Source organism: Neofelis nebulosa, chromosome 4 (genome assembly GCF_028018385.1).
Source record: "Neofelis nebulosa isolate mNeoNeb1 chromosome 4, mNeoNeb1.pri, whole genome shotgun sequence".
Lineage (NCBI taxonomy): Eukaryota > Metazoa > Chordata > Mammalia > Carnivora > Felidae > Neofelis > Neofelis nebulosa.
The window spans coordinates 152562301-152586038 of NC_080785.1; the positions used below are offsets into that span (position 1 = coordinate 152562301).

Genomic DNA, 23738 nt, shown 5'->3' on the forward strand with positions numbered 1-23738 from the left:
ATGCTAAAGATTGTCAGAAAAACACCAAAAGCCAGAAGAGAAGTATGAAATGCATTTCTCCCTCCCAGCCCTCAGAAGGAATCAACCCTGCCAACATCTTATCTTGAACTTCTAGCTTCCAGAACTGTGAGACATAACTTTCTGTTGGTTAAGTGACCCAGTTTGTGGTACTTTGTTACGACAGCCCTACCATATAACACTCACGCTCCAAATCAAGGTCTAAGGCCCAGGTCCGTGACCAAGGTCTAGATATAAACTCAGGTCCAAGATTCTGGGAAAATAAAGGTCAAGAACAGAATTATAAGGTTGGAATCCAGTATCTAAATATTGTCCAAGGCCCAGGGTCTAAGTCCAGGACAAATTCCAAGGTCTGAGTAAAAGGTTCACATCCACTTACAATTTCTAGCTTACGATTGTTTCCAAGGAACTGGACAAATTCAGGTCCAAGGTGCATGCCCAACATACATGTGCAGACCTAAGGTCCATGACCAAGGTCAGGTTTAGATGTACACATGAAGTTAAAGCTCCAGATCCAAGTATAGTTCAAAGGTAAAAGTGAATAAATACATATAATAAGAGGTAATCTTTTACTTTCACTTTCTTAATGGTGTCTTTTGAAGCACAATAGCTTTAAGTGTTTATTAAATCCATTTTGTCATTTTTTTCCTCTTATTTGTTGTGCTTTTGGTGATCTAGAACTTCATTGCCTAACCTAAGATCATAAAGGCTTGTGCCTATGTTTGATAATTTTAGCTCTTACCTTTAGGTCTTTCATTCATTTTGAGAGCAAATTACATATCTGATAAAGGGCTTGTATCAAAAATATATAAAGATTTCTCAAAACTCAATAATAGGAAAACAAACATCCAATAAAGAATATGAGCAAAATGAAAAGATGTTAAACATCATTACCAATTAGTGAAATATAAAGTAAGACCATGACGAGATAGCACTATACATCTATTAGAATGTCTAAAATTTAAAATATTATCCATTCCAAGCGTTGGTAAGAATGTGGAGGAACTGAAAGTCTCATACTCTGCTGGTATAAAAAAATGGAACAACCACTTTGGAAAAATTTGGTAGTTTCATAGAAAGTCAAACATATACCCATTATAAGACCCAGTCATTCCACTCCTAATGTTTTTACCCAAGATATCTGAAAGCATATGCCCATACAAAGACTGGTACATGAATGTTCACAATATAGCCAAAATTGGAAACAATCGAAACGGGTAAATGAATAAATTGTAATTTATCCACATAATGAAATATTATTCAGCAATAAAAAGAATGAGCTAGGGGCGCCTGGGTGGCTCAGTCAGTTAAGTGTCTGACTTCAGCTCAGGTCATGATCTCATGGTTCGTGGGTTCAAGCCCTGTGTTGGGCTCTGTGCTGGCAGCTTAGAGCCTGGAGGCTGCTTCCGATTCCATGTCTCCCTCTCTCTCTGCCCCTCCCCTGCTCACACTCTGTCTCTCAAAAATAAATAAATGTAAAAAATAAAAATTGAAAAAAGAGAATGAACTATTGATACATGATGTGGATAATTCTCAAAATAATTATGCTGAGTAAAAGAAGCCATTTTTTCTTTTTTTTTTTAATTTAATTATCATACAGTATAGTCCTGGCTTCAAGAGTAGAATCCAGTGATTCATCTCTTACATATGACACCCAGTGCTCATCCCAAAAAGTGCTCTCCTTAATGCCTATCACCCATTTAACCCTCGCCCCCCAACCACCTCCACTCTAGCAACCCTCAGTTTATTCTCTGTATTTAAGAGTCTCTTATGGTTTGCCTCCCTCTCTGTTTTTACCTTATCTTTTCTTTCCTTCCCTATGTTCATCTATTGAGTTTCTCAAATTCCACACATGAGTGGAATCATATATCTGTCTTTCTCTAACTGACTTCTTTCACTTAGCATAATACCCTCTAGTTCCATCCACTTTGTTGCAAATGGCAAGATTTCATTCTTTTTCATCACCACATAGTATTCCATTATATATATATTACATCTTCTTTACCCATTCATCAGTTGATGGACGTTTGGGTTCTTTCCATAATTTGGCTATTGTCAATAGTGGTGCTATAAATGTTGGGGTGCACGGGCCCCTTTGAATCAGCATTTTTGTATCCTTTGGGTTAATACCTCAAAATTCATCAAATTATATACTTTATTTTTAAAAAATTGTTTTATGTTTATTCATTTTTGAAAGACAGAGAGAGACAGAGCACAAGCAGGGGTGGGGCAGAGGAGGGGGTGGGGACACAGAATCTGAAGCAGGCTCCAGGCTCTGAGCTGTCAGCACAGAGCCTGGCGTGGGGCTCAAACTCACGAACCGTGAGATCATGACCTGAGCCGCAGTCGGACGCTCAACCAACTGAGCCACCCAGGTGTCCCCCAAATTGTATACTTTAAAAGTGTTCAGTTGACTGAATGTCAATTATACCTCAATAAAGCTTTAAAAAAGGAAAACAGAATATCTGTCCAAGTATTTTTTTTAAAGAAAAAAGTTGGGTAAGGGGCGCCTGGGTGGCTCAGTCGGCTGAGTGTCCGACTTTAGCTCAGGCCATTATCTCACAGTTCATGGGTTGGAGCCCCTCGTGGGGCTTTGTGCTGATAGTGCTGAGCCTGCTTCGGGTTCTCTATCTTCCTCTCAACCCCTCTCTGCTTGTGCTCTCTCTCTCTCCCCAAAATAAATAAACATTTAAAAAGTTGGATAAATAATCAGGGTTAAAAACAGTTCATTTTCACCAGTAATGGGTTTTTGGCTTTAGAATGTAAACAGTTTTTAAGCAAATTCATTGTCTATGATTTACTGGGTTCATGTAAATAGTGAAAGAATGAATCATTGCAGACACTGAGCTAGTAGAAGTCTGGGTACATCAAGAACCTTTTTGTCAAGGTGTGAAGGCTTAAAATAATTGCTGAAACACAAAGATGTTTCTGTGCCCACCACTCCCTCAAACTCTGGGCCCCTAGTGTTAGAGCACACAAACAGACACAAGAATGAGCCTTTGCCAGTTCCCAAATACAATGCATGGGTTTGTAGTGGGGAAAGGGAACTAAAGTGAACTTGTGAGTAGAGCTTCTGAGCCAGTTCAATGCACCACTGTTGTTGCTCCCACTGCTGACTGCGTGACTGACATGGGTGTTGTACATCCTGTACTGATGTACATCCTGTGTACTGATGTACATCCTGTACAGCAAGTCCTGTGTGTTCAGGGACTTGCACACATATGTAAGTGATCTCTGGCTGGCTCAACAGAAGCAACAGAGAATCCCAGGGGCAGGAGAAACCACAGCTCCAAAGACCTAACATCTGTCAGAGAACTCAGAATGGACAAGGTCAGTGGGACAGAAAGGAAAGAGCCCTGGAATGAGAGCTGGACTTCAAGAACTGGTTCATCTTCCAAAGCTAAGTTTGACAGTGAAAAGAAATCATAATAGATGCTACATGTTGTGCAGTTACTATCTCCCAGACACAGATCTGGCTCCATATGACCATTATGTCCTGTAAGAGAATAACTTCTAAGGCTTAAAAATGATTATTTACAGAAGATGGCAATATGTATTTGTTTTAACCTGAAATCAAGTAAATTCATTTTCTATTTCTGCAACTGGGTACATCTTATTTCAAATCAAATAAAACACTTATGATTAAAACACACCAGATTAATAAAAAATATTTTCAGTATAGATTCAGCTTTAAAACAGGTGGTAACAGAAATCCAACAAAATGTGGACATTTCAAAAGACAGATACCTCTTCACAGTAGCTATTAGAACATTCAAAAGTTTTCTCACCTATCAGCCTCCCACCACACAAAATCCTCTCCCATAGAATTGGAATCTCTAAGCTCAAACACTCGTTTACCCAAAAAATTCTGTCCCATGAATTCATTATCCTACAAATTCTCCCTCGGGCTTATTCTTCTCGGTCACATATGGCCCTAAGGAGCCTGGGCCCTTGAATCATCCAAGGTCAGGGTGAAGAGTGGGACTTGCTTCCCCCTATGAGCAGCTCTGGATGCCTAAGCTGAGCCCAACTTTATCCCAGCTCTCCAAGAGCACCCTGGATTCACCAGTCCTGCATTCTAAGGCTCTAAGACCTCCTTAAGATCTATGATCTCCTTAAGACTTATAAATGCCTGAGTCTCATCCCACCTTTCTCTCTTGCTCCCTGGAGAGAGGCTCACCCTAAGGCCCAGCAGAAGCCACATGTGAGGGCTTTAATTCCCATCTCTCACTGCAAGGTCTAGAAAGAGGTATCACTGAGGTCAGGGTATGAAAGGCGCTCTCATGAGGTGGAAAGTAGGAGCAGAGGCAGGGAAGGTGGGCATGATGATGGAAGCAGCTGCAGAAAACCAGGACCCCTGGGGGCACCTGGGTGGCTCAGTAGGTTGAGCATCTGACTCCTTTTTTTTTTTAATTTAAAAAATTTTTAAATTTATTTTAGATAGAAAGAGTAGGGGAGAGGCAGAGAAAGAGTAGAGAGGGGCAGAGAGAGAGACAGACAGACAGAATCTGAAGAAGACTCCAGGCTCTGAGCTGTCAGCACAGAGCCCGACGTGGGGCTCCAACTCATGAACTACAAGATCATGACCTGAGCCGAAGTTGGACACTTAACCAACTGAGTCACCCAAGCGCCCCAAGTTTCCGGTTCTTGATTTTGGCTTAGGTCATGATCTCGCGGTTCATGGATTTGAGCCCCACATCAGACTCTGCACTGATGGTGTAGAGCCTGCTTGGGATTCTCTCTCTCGCTCTCTCTCTGCCTCTGTCTTTCTCTCTCAAAATAAACTTTAAAAAGGAAAGGAAAGGAAAAGAAAGGAGAGGAAAGGAAAGGAAAGGAAAGGAAAGGAAAGGAAAGGAAAGGAAAGGAAAGGAAAGGAAAGGAAAGGAAACCAGGACCCCTGGGTTGAGTTGAGAGTGCACTCCTACAAAGCCTCATGGGAAAATGGCCTCTAAAGGCGGATCTGTTAACACGTTAAAACTGTGCAAAGGTAGGATGGTGTAATGGGAGTGTCTCTATTACCCAGGGAGGCAGAGGGTAGGGAATCAGTCACAGCAACGTGAGCTGACCTTGGAAGGTTCTATCCTCATCCCCATGAAGTCAGGAAAGGGGCAGACCCAGCAAGTAGCCCCTCCAGTGCCCTCTCTGCACACCCCCCAAAACACTCTTCCCCACAGTCCCAGCCTGCAGGCACTTCAACATTAAAAGAAAATTTGGGAAACAAAGGAAGGAGTCTGTACTGAGAGACAAAGCTAAGAAAAAAAAAGGGGGGGGGATGAAGCATTTGTGGGGCTAAATAAAACTTCCCCAAAAGGGGCAGAACCAGAGAAACTTAGGGGCATGTTTGAAGGACGAAGCCAGCAGGAACACAGGAACTGAACACTGGTCTCAGTTTTATTCAGCAGGCCCTACAGTTTTTGAGTCTGGGATCTCTTTTTTTTTAAATTTTTTTTTATACATTTATTTATTTTTGAGAGACAGAGAGAGAGAGAGCACAAGCGGGGGAGGGGCAGAGAGAGAAGGAGACACAGAATGTGAAGCAAGCTCCAGGCTCTGAGCTGTCAGCACTGAGCCCGATGCGGGGCTCGAACCCACAAACTGCGAGATCATGACCTGAGCTGAAGTCAGATGCTCAACCGACTGAGCCACCCAGGCGCCCCGAGTCTGGGATCTCTTAACATCCATCAGAAACCAGCCATTTGCCCCTACAGCAAAACTTCAGCCATTCCTCCCTAGGCAGGACATTCTATGAACCCCAACTGTCCTCCGAGTGTTTGCCTCCTTTTCTCATCCTTTCCTCCACCCACAACCCTTTATTCTGAAGATCTTACAACACCTTAAGCCTGTCATTGTGGAGACTGTGCCATCCTAGACCCGATCTCAATCCCTTTTCCACGAAGGAAGACAAAGGAGGGAGCAACTTCTGACTGAAGACTCCTGAAGCTATCTGCCCCGGCCTGGACAGAGGTCTTCTCTGCATCTCTCCCGTGATTCCCAAATCTGACAGTGGTCTCACTAAGCCAGGCCCGTGTAGTATCTCTACAACATCTGTGTGGATTTGATTATTTTTTACAGTTTTTATTTGATTTTGAGAGAGAGAGAGCGTGTGTGTGAGGGAAGGGAAAGAGAGAAAGGGAGAGAGAGAATCCCAAGCAGGCTCCTCTCTGACAGCATGGAGCCTGATGCAAGGCTCTAACTCACAAACCATGATAACATGATGCAAGCTGAAGTCAGATGCTTAACCAACTGAGCCACCCAGGCACCCTGTATGGATTTTAATAGAAAACAAATATTTTTTCTTTCCATCATGTTGGCCAAGAAGGGAGTGAGACAAATCAGGAATCTGGGCCATCTGGGCCCTGGGGATGTAAGACAGGTGAGAGCGGCTTTAGCAGCATAGTGAGGACGGATGTGGGTGGGTGGCTAAAAGGCTGGGCACTGAGATTGGGGGATGCGGGTGCTTCTGAGGGGCTGTGCTTGAAAGCCTCGAAACCTGGTATTATCAGACTGGTGGTGGGCATGGCTGGTAATCTTACACCTGCCAGGAGAGGGCCAAAGCAGCATGGTTATGAGGTGTAAGTCCTGAGACTAAAGAACTTTTGGGGGGTGGTTAAAGGGACCTGGGCTTGGGATTAGAGGGTAGAAGGAAGACATGGCTGCGGAGTCCCTCAGATTGCAGGGTTAGAGACCCAACCTTGAGCAATGCCTAAAGGTGAGGGTAGAAGAGGATACAGCAGGTTAGGAACAAAGGAAAAAAGAAAACAGGAGAGCATGGCAGAAGTCACTGGAAGCCAATGGACTTGCAGAAGGAAGTAAGAAGTCGTCAATCAGGTGCAAAGACCGCTTCCCCAAGAGGACCATAGCTCGGTACCTCTCTTCTCAGAAGCTGGGCCTCTGCCATCTTCACGCTCACAGAGGGCATAAGGGGTCAGAAGACTGTCCCTGAAGCCCACTCATGTACGGTGGACAGATTTGACTCTCAGTGTTTCTTTTGTTTTTTTAATTCCCTTTTTAAAGTTTATTTATTTAGAGAGAGAGAGAGCGTGCACGCAAACTGTCGGCACAGAGCCTGACGCGGGGCTCAATCTCATGAACTGAGAGATCATGACCTGAGCTGAAATCAAGAGCCAGGTGTTTAACCCACTAAACCACCCAGGCTCCTGAGTCTCAGTGTTTCTTAAGAGGCCACCTCCGGCTAACACTATACCCTCACTCCCTGTACATAAGATTTCTCCCTGAGCATGTCCTCTGCTGTGTAATGAGGAGTGATATCCAGCTAACTCCTAGCCCACATTCCCTTACAATCAAGACTTCTCCCCTGTGTGTGTCCTCTGGTGTGTCTGATGGATAACTTGTTGCTAGGTCACACCCTTGCTCCTTGCACACCTAAGGCCTTTCCCCTGAGTGTGTCCTTTGATGTGTGCTGAGAGTAGACTTGTGGCTAAAGCCTCGCCCACACACCATGCACTTGTAAGGCTCCTCTCCTGTGTGTGTCCCCTGCTGTGTGCTGAGGACTGTCTTGTGGCTAAAAGCTCACACACACACATAAGGCTTCTCCCCAGAATGCGTCTTCCGGTGGGTGATGAGGTATGATTTCACCCTAAAGCCACAGCCACAGTTCCTGCACACATAAGGCTTATCTCCTGTGTGAATCCTCTGGTGCTTCATGAGGTCTGATTTTTCCGGAATGCCTCACCTACACACTGTGCACACGTTCTCCCTTGTGTGTGTTCTCTGGTGTCTGATGAGGTGTGACTTGCGGCTAAAAGCTTGCCCACACTCCCCGCACCCATGAGGCTTTTCCCCTGTGTGTGTCCTCTCATGTCTGATGAAATGTGACTTCCCACCGAAGCCTCGCCCACACTCCCTGCACACGCGTGTTTCCCCTGTGACTGCCTTGTGTCTGAGTAGGTTTGTCTTCCGGCTGAAATCTAGTCCACGCTCTCCAAACTCCACTGCTCCAAATCCTCAGGTTTCTACCCTCTCAAGAACCTTGTGCGCTTTCCCAGAGCATGCCCTAGGGGCTGGCCTGAGTTGTACCTCCAACACTCAATTGCCTGCCTGGGAGCTGGGGTGAACTAGGGGAGTCCCCCTCTCAGTTATACTCCCAGACAAGGGTTTAGAATCTCCCCTTGCTTGATTGTCTGCTTCGGCCCCCCGGTGGTTTTCATCAGAATGCTGTTGCCGCCGCTGCTGATACTCTGGGCAGGAATCTCCTGGTCGGAGTGGATTTACTGAGTGCAAATCTGGAATAGGACGACTGCGCAGCTCATGTTGACTAAGAAATTGCTGCTCGCCAAAGGCCAGAGGGCAGGAGGGCCAGGGACGGACTTCTGGATTTGATTCTGCTGAAGAAAGGAAGTTCCCAGAGTATTCACAGGAAAAGTTCACTGGGTTCTTCTTCCTTGTCTTACAGTTAAGATCTAGCCCGTTAATTGTTCACAATGACTCATGTCTGTCTCCCCGAGATGTGCTTTACAGGACCTACGTTTCCATTCACCTTCTTTAAACTTTTTATTTGGATACAATTTCAAATGTACAGAATAATTGCAAGATTAAGAACAATACAAAGAAAACATCTAAGCACCCTCTACCCAAATTACCTATTGTTAACATGTATATGTTATATGTATGTGTGTGTACATGCATATGTATGTATATGTTTTCTGTGAACCATTTGAGAGTATACAGCATACATCATGGCTCTTTATCCCTAAATACTTTGGTGTGGATCTCATAAAAGTAGGGATATTCTCGGGGTATCTGGGTGGCTCAGTCACTTAAGCATCTGCCTTCAGCTCAGGTCATGATCTCACAGTTTGTGGGTTCGAGCCCCACATTGGGCTCTGTGCTGACAGCTCAGAGCCTGGAGCCTGGTTCAGATTCTGTGTCTCCCTCTCTCTCTGCCCCTCTCCCACTTGTACTGTGTCTCTTTCAAAAATAAATAAACATTAAATTTTTTTTAAATTTAAAAATAAGTAGGGAGATTCTTTCATAACTGCAATATGGTTATCAACTTCAATAGATTTGACATTTATGTTATAACTGTATCTAACTCCCATATATATTCCAATCCTGTCATTTGAACCAATAATGTCCTTTATAACACTTTGCCTGAAGTACAGGATCCAGTCTAGGATCAGGTATTATAAGTAGTTATTATGTTTCTTTAGTTTCCTTCCCCTATTTTTAGAGAACACTCTCATGTTCTAGAATACATGAAGAGCATTCCTGATGTTTTTCCATAATTAGATTCAGATTATGCACTACATTCAAATTTTACATATCACATCTTTTACTAGAATGCAAAAAAAAAAAACAAAAACAAAAAAAACCCACCACAGCAGAACCTATTGTTCACATTATCCCAACAAGGAATACTCCAAGTACACATCAGGGGAATCTTCTGCTCTGTAAGTATCTGCAGTTACACTAAAATTATCTTTTAGGCCATAGCCAGCTACACTGACACATATAGCTACAACCATTTGTTAGCATCAAGAGAGAACAATCTTTGTGATCTCTATGGGAATGTCCTTTGTGACTTTTCTTACGGGAAGAAAGAATAGTTGACGTAGGAATCACTCAGTCTGGATGTCCTCCAATGCAGAAGGCAATATGGAACGGTTGTTAAAGAGCATATGTGAAAACTACATCTGAGTTTCCCCATACATTCACAGATATTTGTTAGAGGACTAGTACGAATCAGCTTGTGCCAGGAAGTGGAAGTTCAGCAGCAGAAAAACAGGCAGGCAAAACGGACTTAAGTGATGTTGGCTCTTGCCCTCCCACCCCCTCAATTAGTTCAAGATCTGCTCTGCTCTGCTTTCCACAAATCAGCACGTACCAAAATGTTTACCATTTGGCGGCACTAACCTAAGAAATATCAAAACTGGATCGCAATTGTTTCTGATCAGCTGAAGATGATAAAACATGGACTCTTGGTAATCACAGGAGACCAGACCCTTTACTGACCCTAACTGAAGACTCTTTCCTGATTAGTAAGAGGATTGCTTTAATCAAATATGTACAGACCCACAGATTCATTCCATCCTATTCAGAATGCTAACTTTTTAGCTTTTATTAGCACAAATGCCATAAAACTGCCTTTACAGTCCTTTAACATCACTGATATTTCTCTGCAAACTATTCAGTAAAAGGTGTTTGTTTATTTTACTGGTTTACATCTTTTTTTAAATGGCTGACTGTAGATTTTTTTTTAATTTTATTTTTTTAAATTTACATCCAATTTAGTTAGCATATAGTGCAACAATGATTTTAGGAGTAGATTCCTTACTGCCCCTTCCCCATTTAGCCCATCCCCCCCCCAACAACCCCTTCCGTAACCCTCAGCTTGTTCTCCATATTTACGAGTCTCTTCTATTTTGTCCCCCTCCCTGTTTTTATATTATTTTTGTTTCCCTTCCCTTATGTTCATCTGTTTTGTCTCTTAAAGTCCTTTCTGATTTGAGTGAAGTCATATGATGTTTGTCTTTCTCTGACTAATTTCGCTTAGCATAATACCCTCCAGTTCCATCCACATAGTTGCAAATGGCAAGATTTCATTCTTTTTGATTGCCGAGTAATACTCCATTGTGTGTGTGTGTGTGTGTGTGTGTGTGTGTGTGTGTGTGTGTACCCCACGTCTTCTTTATCCATTCATCCATTGATGGACATCTGGGCTCTTTCCCTACTTTGGCTATTGTTGATGGTGCTGCTATAAACATGGGGGTGCATATGTCCCTTCGAAACAGCACACCTGTATCCTGTGGATAAATGCCTAGTAGTGCAATTGCTGGGTCATAGGGTAGTTCTATTTTTAGTTTTTTGAGGAATCTCCATACTGTTTTCCAGAGTGGCTGCACCAGCTTGCATTCCCATTTACTGGTTTACATCTTTAGCTGACAATTAAATAAATTCAGAATTTTTTTTTCAGTAAGCTTCTTTGTTTTATGACCTGACATTTGGGTTGTAAGAGTTGTTATTATTACCATTATTATTCACCATAATAAATAGCACTTGCAATAGGCCCAGTATTTCACTGTACAGTGCTCTTCATGAAAATCAAATTTAATCCTATTATCATTTAATAGATAGGGAAACAGGTTTAGAGGAGTTAAGTAACTTATCCACAGTCACAGAGGAAGAAGAGACAAAACAGGGTTCAGGATGTCCTCGTAAACAAACCACAGATAACTCTGACTACTTAGCATACAAAGGTTTATATCCTACTAAATCTGTCCTTAAAGGAAAAGAAAATCTTCTAAGCAAAAAAATGACACTCTTGTTGGTTTGACTAGGTCTTTGAAGAAGAGAAAAGAAGCCAATGAGAATTAAGCCCCTGACACAGCTGCAGTCTTGTGGGGGGAAAGCTAACCAAATCTGGCCTGTAGACTAAATCTGGGAGCTGTCTAGGGCTGCAAAGCTGCCACGCAGACATCCTGAGCAGGAGATTCACAGACACCCAGCCCACTGCACTGACTCTCTCAGGACAAAATGAGGGGTGGCTAGGTCATGCTGCTCCAGAGGGGCTACTGAACCCAGTCCTACCAGGACCCTCATCCATCCAAAAGGTAGTATTCCCTGGAGCCCAGAGAGCTCTGCCCTGAGATCAGGAATAGAAGTAGGGGTAGGAGGGGGTGCCTAAAGCCACTTCTCTTTCTTCCTTCTTCGTTCAACATTCCTAATAAATAGGATTGTTCACTTTAAAAAATAAAAAGGCCAGGGCACCTGGGTGGCTCAGTCGTTAAGCATCTGACTTCCACTCAGGTCATGATCTCATGGTTCAGGAGTTCAAGTCCCACATCGGGTGAGCACGAGCCTTGCTTTGGGTATAAATAAATAAATAAATAAATAAATAAATAAATAAATAAACAAAACCACGAGCTCCACTTCAGATGAGCCCCACTTCTCTCTCTCCCTCTCTCTCTGCCCCTTGCTCACTTACATTCTCAAATAAATAAATAAATAAATAAATAAATAAATAAATAAAATAGGAAGTACATAATGTTTAGAGTAAAAGCCAAGCTCCTCAGAGGCACCTGCCAGGTTCCACATTCCCTGGTGACCTATGGCCTGACTCCATCTATTCTCCACCCTTCATTCGCTCCATTGGAGCCACACTGACCTCTCCTCCTAAAGCCCTGCACTGGCTGGTTCCCATGTCTGGAATACCTTTCTCCCTGACATATTGCTGGTATTTTCCAAGAACCTGGACCTGGGCCTAACATTTAAGAGTTAATAAATATTTTTGAATGAATAAGTGGTAACAGCAGAGTTAATTAAGAAAGAACTAAAAGGTTAGGCAGAAGACAGATAAGAGGTTGTCAACACTGTCAAAACCTAAGTCTCCTATTTTTTAAAAAAAGATTTTATTTTGGGGGCGCCTGGGTGGCTCAATTGGTTAAGTATCCGACTTTTGATTTTGGCTCAGATCATGAACTCAGGAGCTTTGCACGGGCTTTGCAATGACAGGGTGGAGCCTGCTTCAGATTCTGTGTCTCCCTCTCTCTGCCCCTCCCCCACACAGGCTCTGCTCACTCTTTCTCTCTCAAAATAAATAAATAAACTTTAAAAAAAATGAATTCTTTAAAATTTTTATCTATTTCTTTCTATTTTTTTTTAATGTTTACTTATTTTTGAGAGAGACAGAGTGTGAGTAGGGGACGGGCAGAGAGAGAAGAGGAGACACAGAATCAGAAGCAGGCTCCAGGCTCTGAGCTGTCAGCACAAAGTCTGACACAGGGCTTGAACTCACAAACTGGGAGATCATGAACTGAGTGAGGGAGATCATGAACTCACAAACTGGGAGATCATTAACCAACTGAGCCACCCAGGCTCCCCTTTAAAATTTTTATTTTAAGTTTCTTTATTTATTTTGAGGAACGGAGAGAGAGCACAAGTGGGAGGGGTGGGAACAGAAAGAGAGAGAGAATCCCAAGCATACTCTTTACTGTCAGTACAGTTCCTGATGAGGGACTTGAACCCATGAACCATGAGGTCATGACCTGAGCCGAAATCACGAGTCAGATGCTTAACTGACGGAGCCATCCAGGTGCCCATAAAATGAATTCTTTAAAAAAATATTTTATTTTATTTTATTTTATTTTATTTTATTTTATTTTATTTTAAAGAGAGAGACAGAGAGTAAGCAGGGAAGAGGGAAGAAGGGGGGAGAGAGAGAGAGAGAGAGAGAGAGAGAGAGAGAATATCTTAAGCAGGCTTCATGCTCAGCACAGAGCCCCACTTGGTGCTTGATCCCATAATCCTGGTATCATGACCTGAGCCTAAACCAAGAGACGGATGCTCAACTGGCTTAGACACGCAGGTGCCCATAAAGATTTTATTTTTAAGTAATTCTTTAACACCTAACATGGGCCTTAAACTCATAACCCCGAGATCAAGAGTTGCACGCTCCACTGACTGAGCCAACCAGGTGCCCCCAAAGCCTCCTTTCAATAGTCTATGTATTCTAACATCTCATTTACTATCTTGAAATGAAATTTATATTTAATGAAATATACCTATACAAAGAACATTTTTAAAAGAATGTAATGCTGTATCCAAAATGTAAAAGAGGATTTTAAAAAGTAATTTACAATAAAACTTTAGGCATTTCAATATTAATTTCTTGTCAGGACTACATCAGGGGACATAACAAAGCAATCACATGCTTATAGCTATAGACAGATCATTGTGGACATGACAGGTACAAATGCCGAAAGACACAAATGTGCCTTAATGATGATAAACACGTGCATATTTTATTGGTGATAGACACAGGTATGCTGAATAGATGGTGACTTAAACACTACAGTCAGCACTGTCATTGGTGATGGGATTTTTTTCATATTGGTGAACACCTCTTGGTAAATCTGGAAAGTATTTTCCCTCGATTTATAATCCATGAAAAAATTACTTTTTGACATTATCTAAAACCGATTTATATTCTAGATTAAGAGCATTACATACAGATCCAGGGCCTGTGGGGAAAAACCAGGATAGGGAGGAAGAATTGATACAGATTTAAGAGACATTAGGAGAAAAAAAAAAAATGAAATGGGTGGATCTTGTCCGGATCCTGATTCAAATCTGCAAAAAGACTTTTTCGAGATGCTCAGGTAAATCTGAACATGGGCTAGGTATTAGATGATATGGAAGGTGCTACTGATAATTTTGTGGCATGTGATAATGATACTGTGGTTTTGTAAATCAAAATGTCTTTATTTATTAGAGGTACACTGATATATTTAGGAGTGGTACGTCACATTATATGCAATTTGCTTTAAAAAAATTCAGCAATGAGAGGAAAAAAGATATGAAGAGAAAGGAAAGGATGAATCAAGGGTAGCAAAATAGTTTAAAGCCTGAAATGTTTCAGTGCAAAGATTAAATTGAATCAGGCTATTTTAAGACAATGTTAACAGAGTCCTCAGAATCAACAAAATGTATCAGCATAGAGACTAAGAAGACCTGGTGGAACAAGATAAAAACAAGACCGAATCAGATTGGCAGTTGAAAGCAAAATTAAATGGATGAATCTACATTGAAAGAGACAGAGAAACCAGGTCAAAAGCCAAATGGAGTAAAATGGGGCCAATTCAGATTAGATGAAAAGAGCTCAAAACAGATCCAAGCAGTTGAAAAATAAAACAGACAAGAACTACCATATTCTTAGCTATGTCAAATGAAGAAAAATCCTGAAAAATCTCCTGACAGAAATTTGTATGCAACTCTGAAAATGTAACTCTTAAGAACTCAGGAATATCCTGGATAATTTTGTACTTGCCAACCTAAACAAATAATGTTTTAGGTTTTAAGTAAGTGAGCAAAAATATGATTTATGATACTCAAATAATTTATGAAACACAAAACTGATGGATTCAGTTACACTTTAAACTTGAACTTCTAGGACACAGACGTCATCTCTTTTTTTTTTTTTTAATTTTTTTTTCAACGTTTTTTATTTATTTTTGGGACAGAGAGAGACAGAGCATGAACGGGGGAGGGGCAGAGAGAGAGGGAGACACAGAATCCGAAACAGGCTCCAGGCTCTGAGCCATCAGCCCAGAGCCTGACGCGGGGCTCGAACTCACGGACCGCGAGATCGTGACCTGGCTGAAGTCGGACGCTTAACCGACTGCGCCACCCAGGCGCCCCCAGACGTCATCTCTTAAACACTGTCCTTTCCTCCTGGCTCTCTGTGCTCCAATCACACTGGCCTCCTTGCTTTTCCTTAAAACAGCAAGGCATGCTCCTTTCTTGGGGTTTTAGCGCTGGGTGCTCCCCTACCTGGAACAGTTTTCCATCACATTCACATATCTAACTTTTTTACCTCCTTCAAGCCTCTGTTCAAACATATCCCCTTATAGAAGACTATCCTGATCACCCAATTTAATAATTCACCCAGCTGCCTCCACACCCTGGCACTCTGGATCCCCCTTATTATTCTGCTGTACTTAATTTATACATATTATACATATTATTAGCCGTGTAGATCTTATATTTTACCTAGCTTATAATTTATCTGTATATACCATTTATTATATTTGTTAGTCTCCTACACTAGAATGTAGGCATCGTGACAAAAGAAATGCCTTATTACTTTATTCAATGATGTGTTCTTAGAACATTGGCTGGCACAGTGTAAATGGTAAATAAATATATGAATGGAAAAAGGATGGAAGAGAATAGGTTGCCACCCAACTAGATTCCTGAAATTCTCCAGCATCACTTCTTTATACAGGTTCCTCTGCTCCAGGTCAGTTTCTTCCACTCTGCCTCAGTGAAAATCACAGCCACATCCTTGAATTTCACTGGTCCCCTAAATCAACCTATAAATTCACATTCATCACATCACCATCAATATTCACAAGGAGAACGAAACTGGTGGTCCTGAAGAATCTAGCTACATAAGAAATGGATCTGAGGGTTTTCAGGGTTGAGCATTACTCTATACTTGGCTTGGTATTAAAACATATGAGAGGCACAACTAATCCACAAAACACACTCTTTGCCCTGGAACACTTAGAATTTCATTGGAAAAAACTATTTTTGAATCAACAATAAAACACATCAAAAAAGAGTTCAGAAATATGAATTTGACAACTCATAATGGATGAAATTCAAAAAAAGAATAGAAGACAAGTAAAAGCAAGGAAGGCAGCACAGAGGCAGGGCTCACACTGGCATTAGGGATAATGAAGATTAGAGAAGGAATGAAGGCAACTCAGACTATAGAGGAAAAGGGGGGGTTGCTGAGGCTAGGTCTAGAATGAACATTTGTGAACCCTTATTAAAACAGACTTCTCAGGGGTGCCTGGGTGGCTTGGTCGGTTGAGCATCTGGCTCTTGATTTCGGCTCAGTTCATGATCTCACAGTTCATGAGATCGAGCCCATGGCAGGCTCTGCACTGACAATGTGGAGCCTGCGTGGGATTCTCTCTCTCCCTTTCTCTCTGCCCCTCTCCCACTCGTGCCCACACACGTGTGCACGCACGCTCTGTCTCTCTGATTCTCTCTCTCAAAAATAAATAAATAAACATTTTTTAAAAAGACAGAAATTCATATTTCAATGTCCATAAATAAAGTTTTATTGGAACACAGAAATATCCATTTGTTTACCTATCAGCTGCTTTCACACAATGGCAGAGTTGAGTGATTTCAACAAAAACCATGTGGCTCACAAAGGCTAAATAAAACATTTACCATCTGACCCTTTATAGAAAAGTCTGCCAAGCCCTGTCTTAGACTGCTCTTGTTTGTTACATCCAAAGTTATTTGCTCTGGATTCTGATCTGCTTTCCCCAAGGTCTTTGCCATTACTGAAGCAATTTGACTTTTGGCATTCAGGTCAGGGGCAATAGTCAGAAAAGGGAGCAACGTGTCTCCAGGTCTGCTTTCATATTTCTTTGATTCCAAATTTCACTGCCAACACAACACACCTTTCAATTTAACAGCTGGTCATTCGTTGTTGGGTTGGAGCCTCTTAACTCCAATCAGCTTGTAGCCCCTATGGGCCCGTTCCAACTTGGACTTCAGCTTATCTTCCAACACCCCAGAGCTGCTGCAAAGGACTTGCTGATTCACACCCTAATTTTCTCTAAGGCCTGGTACATGGCCTTCCTATCAGAAATCAGGTTATTGAAGGTAGCCATGTGACTTGCCTCCCAGTGAAATGTGAGTGGAAATGGCATGTCTTTCTTCTAAACAACAACTTTAAGAGCCACTATGTGGTTTCACCTCTTCATCTTCTCCATGTTATAAGTACTGTAGCCAAGCTAACCCACTGAGAGTTAATTAAGATTAGGGTTAGATTGCTGTTGTTAGATTACTGTTGAGATTTGAGGGCCATTGTTACTGTAACACAACCTACACAGCTCTTCTCCTTCCAGAACTACCAGTAGTGTAGCGAGCATTGATTGAGAGGTAGTACATGCCAGGCAGGCACTGTGCTAAGCCTACTGTTTCATTAATCTTCACAACAAAGCCATGATGTCAGAGCTGCTATTACCTCCATCTCACAAAAGAGAGAACTGAGAACTGGCTCATAAGATCATATTCCTGGGCCACTTGGGTGGCTCAGTTGGTTGAGCATCAGACTTCGGCTCAGGTCACGATCTCACCGTTTTTGAGTTCGAGCCCTGTATCGTACTCTGTGCTGACTGCTCGGAGCCTGGAGCCTCCTTCAGATCTGTGTGTGTGTCTCTATCTCTCTGCCCCTCCCCTGCTCACACTCTCTATCTCTCTCTCTCAAAAATAAATAAACATAAAAAGATCATGTCATTCCCAAGTGGCAGAGCCAAGCCTAGAATCCAAGTCTTGGGTTTCAGAGCAGTTTCATTTAACCACTGCCTCAATAAATGCCTACCCAACCAACAACTGAATGAAAAAGCAAAGTAACCAGACATCTAGAATTCACACTGAAGAAGCTAGACTTTTTCAGAGTGACATGGAGAAAAGGATCATTATTAAGCAAAATACACTAGGTTATGATGTAGTAACAAATGATATCCCAAGATCTAAGTAGCTAAAAGCAACTAAGAATTTCCCCCTTACTCATGCTACAAGTCAATCACAGGTTGACCATATCTACAAAACAGATTGTAGAGGAAGAAGAACAGAAGGATGTATGGATGATGGATAGATACATGGATTGATGAATGAATGGATGGATGGATAGGTGGATATGTAGAAGGGAGAATGATCTAATTATAATATATGGCAAATATGGCATCTCAAGTCAGTGAGTAAACAATCCCCCTTTAATAATTGGTAGGAGCAAACTACTATCTACTGAGCAACTCAGTATCTATTAAAATTGCAAATGTGGGGTGCCTGGGTGGCTCAGTCGGTTGAGCTTCCGGCTTCAGCGCAGGTCATGATCTCACAGTTTGTGAGTTCAGGCTTTGTGCTGACAGCTTGGAGCCTGGAGCCTGCTTCAGATTCTGTGTCTCCTTCTCTCTCTGCCCCTCCCCAACTTGTGCTCCGTCTGTCTCTATCAAAAATAAATAAAACATTAGGCTGATGCCAATTAAAACAAATTTTTTAAATTGCAAATGTAAAATGGCTTCTAAAACCATTAAAATCAGGGCACCTGGGTGGCTCAGTTAAGTGTCTGACTCTTGGTTTCAGTTCAGGTCATGATCTCATGGTTTGTGCTCCTCCCTCACTTGTGCTCTCTGTGTCTCAAAATAAATAAATAAACTTTAAAAGACTAAAAGTAAATTTTCATTTAAAAATATTGTCACTTCAACACAAAATCAATATTGAAAGCTTATCAGTAGTTTATATTCCTTTTTCCAATCATCTCTTCTAAATTAGGTGTGTACTTGACACAGCACATCTCAATTATGACCTTAAATTTTCAAAGGTTAAAGGGAAATGTAGTCTCACCAAATAAATAAATAAATAAATAAATAAATAAACAAACTGGTGGGGCAGAAGACATGAACAGACATTTCTCCAAAGAAGACCTCCAGGGGGGCCTGGCTGGCTCATTGGGTGGAGCGTGTAACTCTTGATCTGGGGCCGGGCGGGGGGAACGGTTGGGTTTGAGACCCATAGGTTGGTCTCCCCCTCCGCTGAGAGCGCAGAGCCTGCTTGGGATTCTCTTTCTCCTTGTCTCTCTGTCCCTCCCTCACTCACACACTCTCTCTCAAAAATAAATAAGCCTTAAAAAAATATATAATCTTAGAAATAAATTTGTTTTTGCATTTTAAGCTATATTTCCTCTCTCAAAAATTGGCACCTTCTATGATACAATTGTTTTTTTGTTTTTGTTTTTTTGCATTTTAAGCTATATTTCCTCTCTCAAAAAATTGAGAAGTAAATTTTTTTTAAAAAGACACCTGGATGGCCAACAGGAACATGAAAAGATTTTCAACATCACTTATAATCAGGGAAATTCAAATCAAAATTACAATGAGATATCACCTCACACCCATCAGAACAGCTAAAATCAAAAACACAAGAAACAAGTGTTGGCAAGGATATGGAGAAAAAGGAACCCTCCCGCACTGCTGGTGGGAATGCAAATTGGTGCAGCCACTGTGGGAAATAGCATGAAGCTTCCTCAAAAAGTTAAAAATAGAAACTACTCTATGATCCAGTAATCACACTACTAGGTATTTACCCAAAAAATACAAAAACGCTAATTCAAAGGCATACATGTGCCCTTATGTTTATAACAACATTATTTACAATAGCCAAATTATGGAAGCAGCCCAAGTGTCCATCTATAGATGAATGGATAAAAAAGATGTGGTGTATATAGACAACGGAATGTGATTCAGCCATAAAAAAAAAAAAAATGAAATCATGCCATTTGCAATGCCATGGATGGAGCTAGAGAGTACAATGCTAGGCAAAATACATCAGTTAGAGAACGACAAATATAATATGATTTGACTCATATGTGGAATTTAAGAAACAAAACAAATGAGCAATGGGGAAAAAATAGACAAACCAAGAAACAGATTCAACTATAGAAAACAACCTGATGGTTATCAGAGGGGAGGTAAGTGGGGAATGCGTGATAGGGATTAAGGGGTGCACTTGTCCTGATGAGCACTGGGTGATGTATGGAAGTGCTGAATCACTATATTGTACACCTGAAACTAATATAACACTGTTAACTATACTGGAATTAAAAATTTTTAATTAAGTAAGTAAATATGTGTTTGGTGGGAAAATATTTTTTACTTCTTCAGTATTTCGTTACAAATTAATGGAAAGTAAATTTAAAAATGTACTTCCTCAGTAGCACTCGCCACAACAAGTGGTCCACATTCACTTGTGGCCAGTGGCTGCAACAGCGGAGATCGCAGATGGTCTCCCACCCCGCAGCGAGGGGCAGGCTGGGAGATTTGGGGCAGAGGCTTTTAGCACCATGGACAGTGTGCGGGACTCCAGAGGAAGGAAACCCCGTCCAGCTACAGAGAAGGTGTCCTGGGCACCGCCCACAGTGCGCAGCCCGAAGCTACTGCACTTCCTGAGGGACAGCCTCGGCATCGGATGATGCTGACACCAGCTGGGTGCCTGAGGTCCGAGAGCGGGAGAAGGTAGGTGGTCACCCTCCTCTCGCCCTGTCCCTTCGCCAGGCAGAACCCCGCCTGGCCGGCCGACTCACCGTGGTCCGCTGAACCCCGGAGCAATGCCGTAGGGCCCATCTCAGAGCCTGGACTGACTTGAAGGCGAGGCGGGGGCGACAGCACGTCGAAGAAGGATCTCTGGGCCAACAGGGGAGTCAGAAAGAGGAGGGGATTCTGCCGGAAGTGCTTCACGGTACAGCGAGCAGCCTCCTGGGAAGCGTAGTTCGTAGTTCGGAAGCAGACCTCCTCCTGCAGTGACTCCCGCCTCTAGCTCCTAAATGTGACTGGGAGCCGTGACCACAGGTGAACAGTGCCGTGACCTCATGTGATCAAGATGGTGACACCACATGATCAGACCAATGACCCCAAGTAATGGGAACTGTGCCCCACATAACCATGACTGTGACCACAAGAGGTCAGAACAGTGCCTCAGGAGAAAGTGTTGTGACCCCGCATGCTGGAGCCATGACCCCGTGATCAGGGCGTGCAGCCCATGTGCTGAGCCCCCTGACCCCACATCCTTGTGCAGAGCAGTCACCCCTATAGTCCTCAGGGCTTAACCCTGTGTTCTTCCCCAGGAGACCCAATTTCACTGGGGTCTGGACTGAACGCCTTTGTGGCCGTGACCCCCTATCCTATGTGGAGACCCAATTTCATGTGGTATTGGCCCCACGTACTCAGGGCTGTTATCCCACGTGCAGGGCATGACGCCAAGATAGCATGTCATAGGTATAGATAGTCAGTGAGTTAGATGGATGGAATAGTCAATTTGTGGGGTTTGCAAACTGATTGCCATTCTTCCTGTTAAAAACTATGGAAGGAAAAAGGGAAGGGGGGAGGAAGGAGACAGCAAAGGGAAATTATTGCTCTGACCACAGTCTGAACGGTTTTGTTATATATTAAAGGATGGGAGAGATTTTAATGCCCCTTTCTCAGGGCTGTGGCCCTCTGACCCCACTTGATGGGTCAGGACCATGGTCAGGACCGTGACCTCACATAACCAGAGCCCATGTGATCAGAGCTGTGACCTCAAGAGATGGATCTGTGGCACCAGGTGATCAGGGCCATGACCCCCACGTGCTCAGGGCCACAAATTCTCCTTCTGGCTGTGACCAGGTTCTGCCCTCTGCTGGGCCCTCAGGAGGTGGCAGGCACCTACTGCTCCTTGTGCTGCCTGATGGAGAGGCCCCTAGAGGTCTTAGATCCAGGAGTAGTCAGCCAGGTGCGGGGCGTGAGTGTGGAGGACTTATATTTCCCTTATGCTTTCCATGTTTTTTAGTGACCCTTGGTCCTCTAGGGTTATCTCATATTAAGTAATTTAGAAGCAATATAATATTGTGGTTGAAGACACTGAATTTGCAACCCAAAAGAACTGATGGAAAATCCAAAACCCACCACTTCCTCACTTTGGAGTCCTCATTTCCTCATCATCAAAATGTAAATGAGGGGTCCTGTGTCTATCCAACACACCGCCTCTCAGGTACAGGGAAGGAGGCTTAGAAATCACTACCCCTAGGCAGTTTAACAGGATTTCCTTTGTAGATAGAGCTGAGTATTTCACACTACGTTCATTAAAACAAACAAATTCAGCATTTTCTTGTGTTCTGATGTGATTACCCATTAGGTAAAGAAATCAGATTCAAAATCATGCTGTAATTACAGACATTATACCATCATTATTGTGGAAATATTACAGCATTATTATCCCAAGAAGAAAGGGAATAATGTAATTTAGGGACTGGCTGGATTAAGCGTGTCCATGGGAGAAAGTGTGCCCCACAGCTCTGGCCTGAGGCAGCCTTATCCAGAAGCCTCCTTCACTCTATCTGGTCAAGGATAGCCACAGCCGTTACAGCCACCTCCCCGACTCACCCAGCCCACACAAGGCCCTCTCCTCTCTGCATCCCTGGGACTTTGATCTGGAACCGTCAACCAGAACACTCCCAGGGTAGAGGGGAAGTATGGATGGGCCTGAGCACAGCCGTGTTTGGATGAAAAGTGGAACATCCCGGGTGCACACGGGCTCGGGGGTGGGGCCATGCTAGCAGACAGGAAGGGCAAACAAGACCCAGGGTGGCTCTGAGGCTGGGGCTTGGCGCTGGGCAAGAAAACCGTCTTCTCTTTTACCAATTGTAGCGGAGGCTTGCCAATTTGGACCTTATTCAGATTTTGGAATCGGACTAGTCAATGTGAAATTTCCATTCCCTAACGTGCAACGGATTATGCGATAAAGATCATTCCCCAGTTGGTGATACTGTGCTATGTTTAGCTCACCAAACTCTTTTCAGGCAATTTTAGCAAATCTGTCTGTCCTGGGGAAGTTATTTGACCTTTTCCTACCTTGTGTGTGGCGTTTGTGGTTTTTTACTTTTTCCTGGTTTTTTTGTTTGTTTGTTTGGGCTTTTTTCCCCGTGTGCAGTGTGGGGAGGTTACCCTTTACCTTCCTCAAGGAGGAGGGAGGGGAGGAGAAGAGCAGACGTTCCCAGTGGCTAACTTTGGTTGAGGCTTCCAAGTGCCCCCTCCCTGCTCTTGACCAAGGTTGCAGACGGCCCTGGAAGAAGCCCAAGGGGCTGCAGGTTCAGCTTGAGGAAATTCCTTCTGGCTCCTCGTGAAACCACCACATCTGGTTCAGCTGTCCAGCCCACCCCGTTCCTCCTACAGGGATTCTCCTCCTGGCCTATCCCCCTGCAGACCAACAGCTTGCTTGGGGTGCTTTTTCAGCTCAGGTTTTTCTTCTGGATCCCACAGGCTCGGTTTTCTGCCCCAGGTCAAGGATGCAGTACCCCAGGCTCCTGAGGTGGTTAGCCAGACCTGCCCGTGGGCCCCAGAACAGCCGCAGGGTGACGTACTATAACCAGACCGCAGATCCCCTCAGAACCACACTGATGTACATGTCCTCATCCCTGGAAACAGGATCTGGCCAAACTAGAAACAGGCGCTCGGTGTCTTTCAAATGCCACACAAAGGCCTTTGTGAATGTGGAAGACCATTGGTGGTCACGAAAACCATCAGGCTGACCGGCTGCAACGTGGAAAAGGGGGAAATGCCCCCCTGCCCCACGGAGCTCGGCTCAGTCACCCTCATCTCATAAAAGCCATGAGCCCACGTGGTCTGAGGCTGAAGCTCTTATTA

At 43.2% G+C, this 23738-nt stretch overlaps 1 protein-coding gene across 1 annotated transcript; it reads right to left on the bottom strand.

The window, feature by feature from the left end:
- Positions 1-7066: 7066 nt before the first annotated feature.
- ZNF589 (zinc finger protein 589) lies at positions 7067-21312 on the bottom strand. The gene is given in 3 exon segments (XM_058723576.1): positions 7067-8438; positions 20645-20744; positions 21280-21312. Coding segments are annotated over 3 exon segments (864 nt in total). The 3' UTR covers positions 7067-7707.
- Between the last annotated feature and the right edge of the window lie 2426 nt (positions 21313-23738).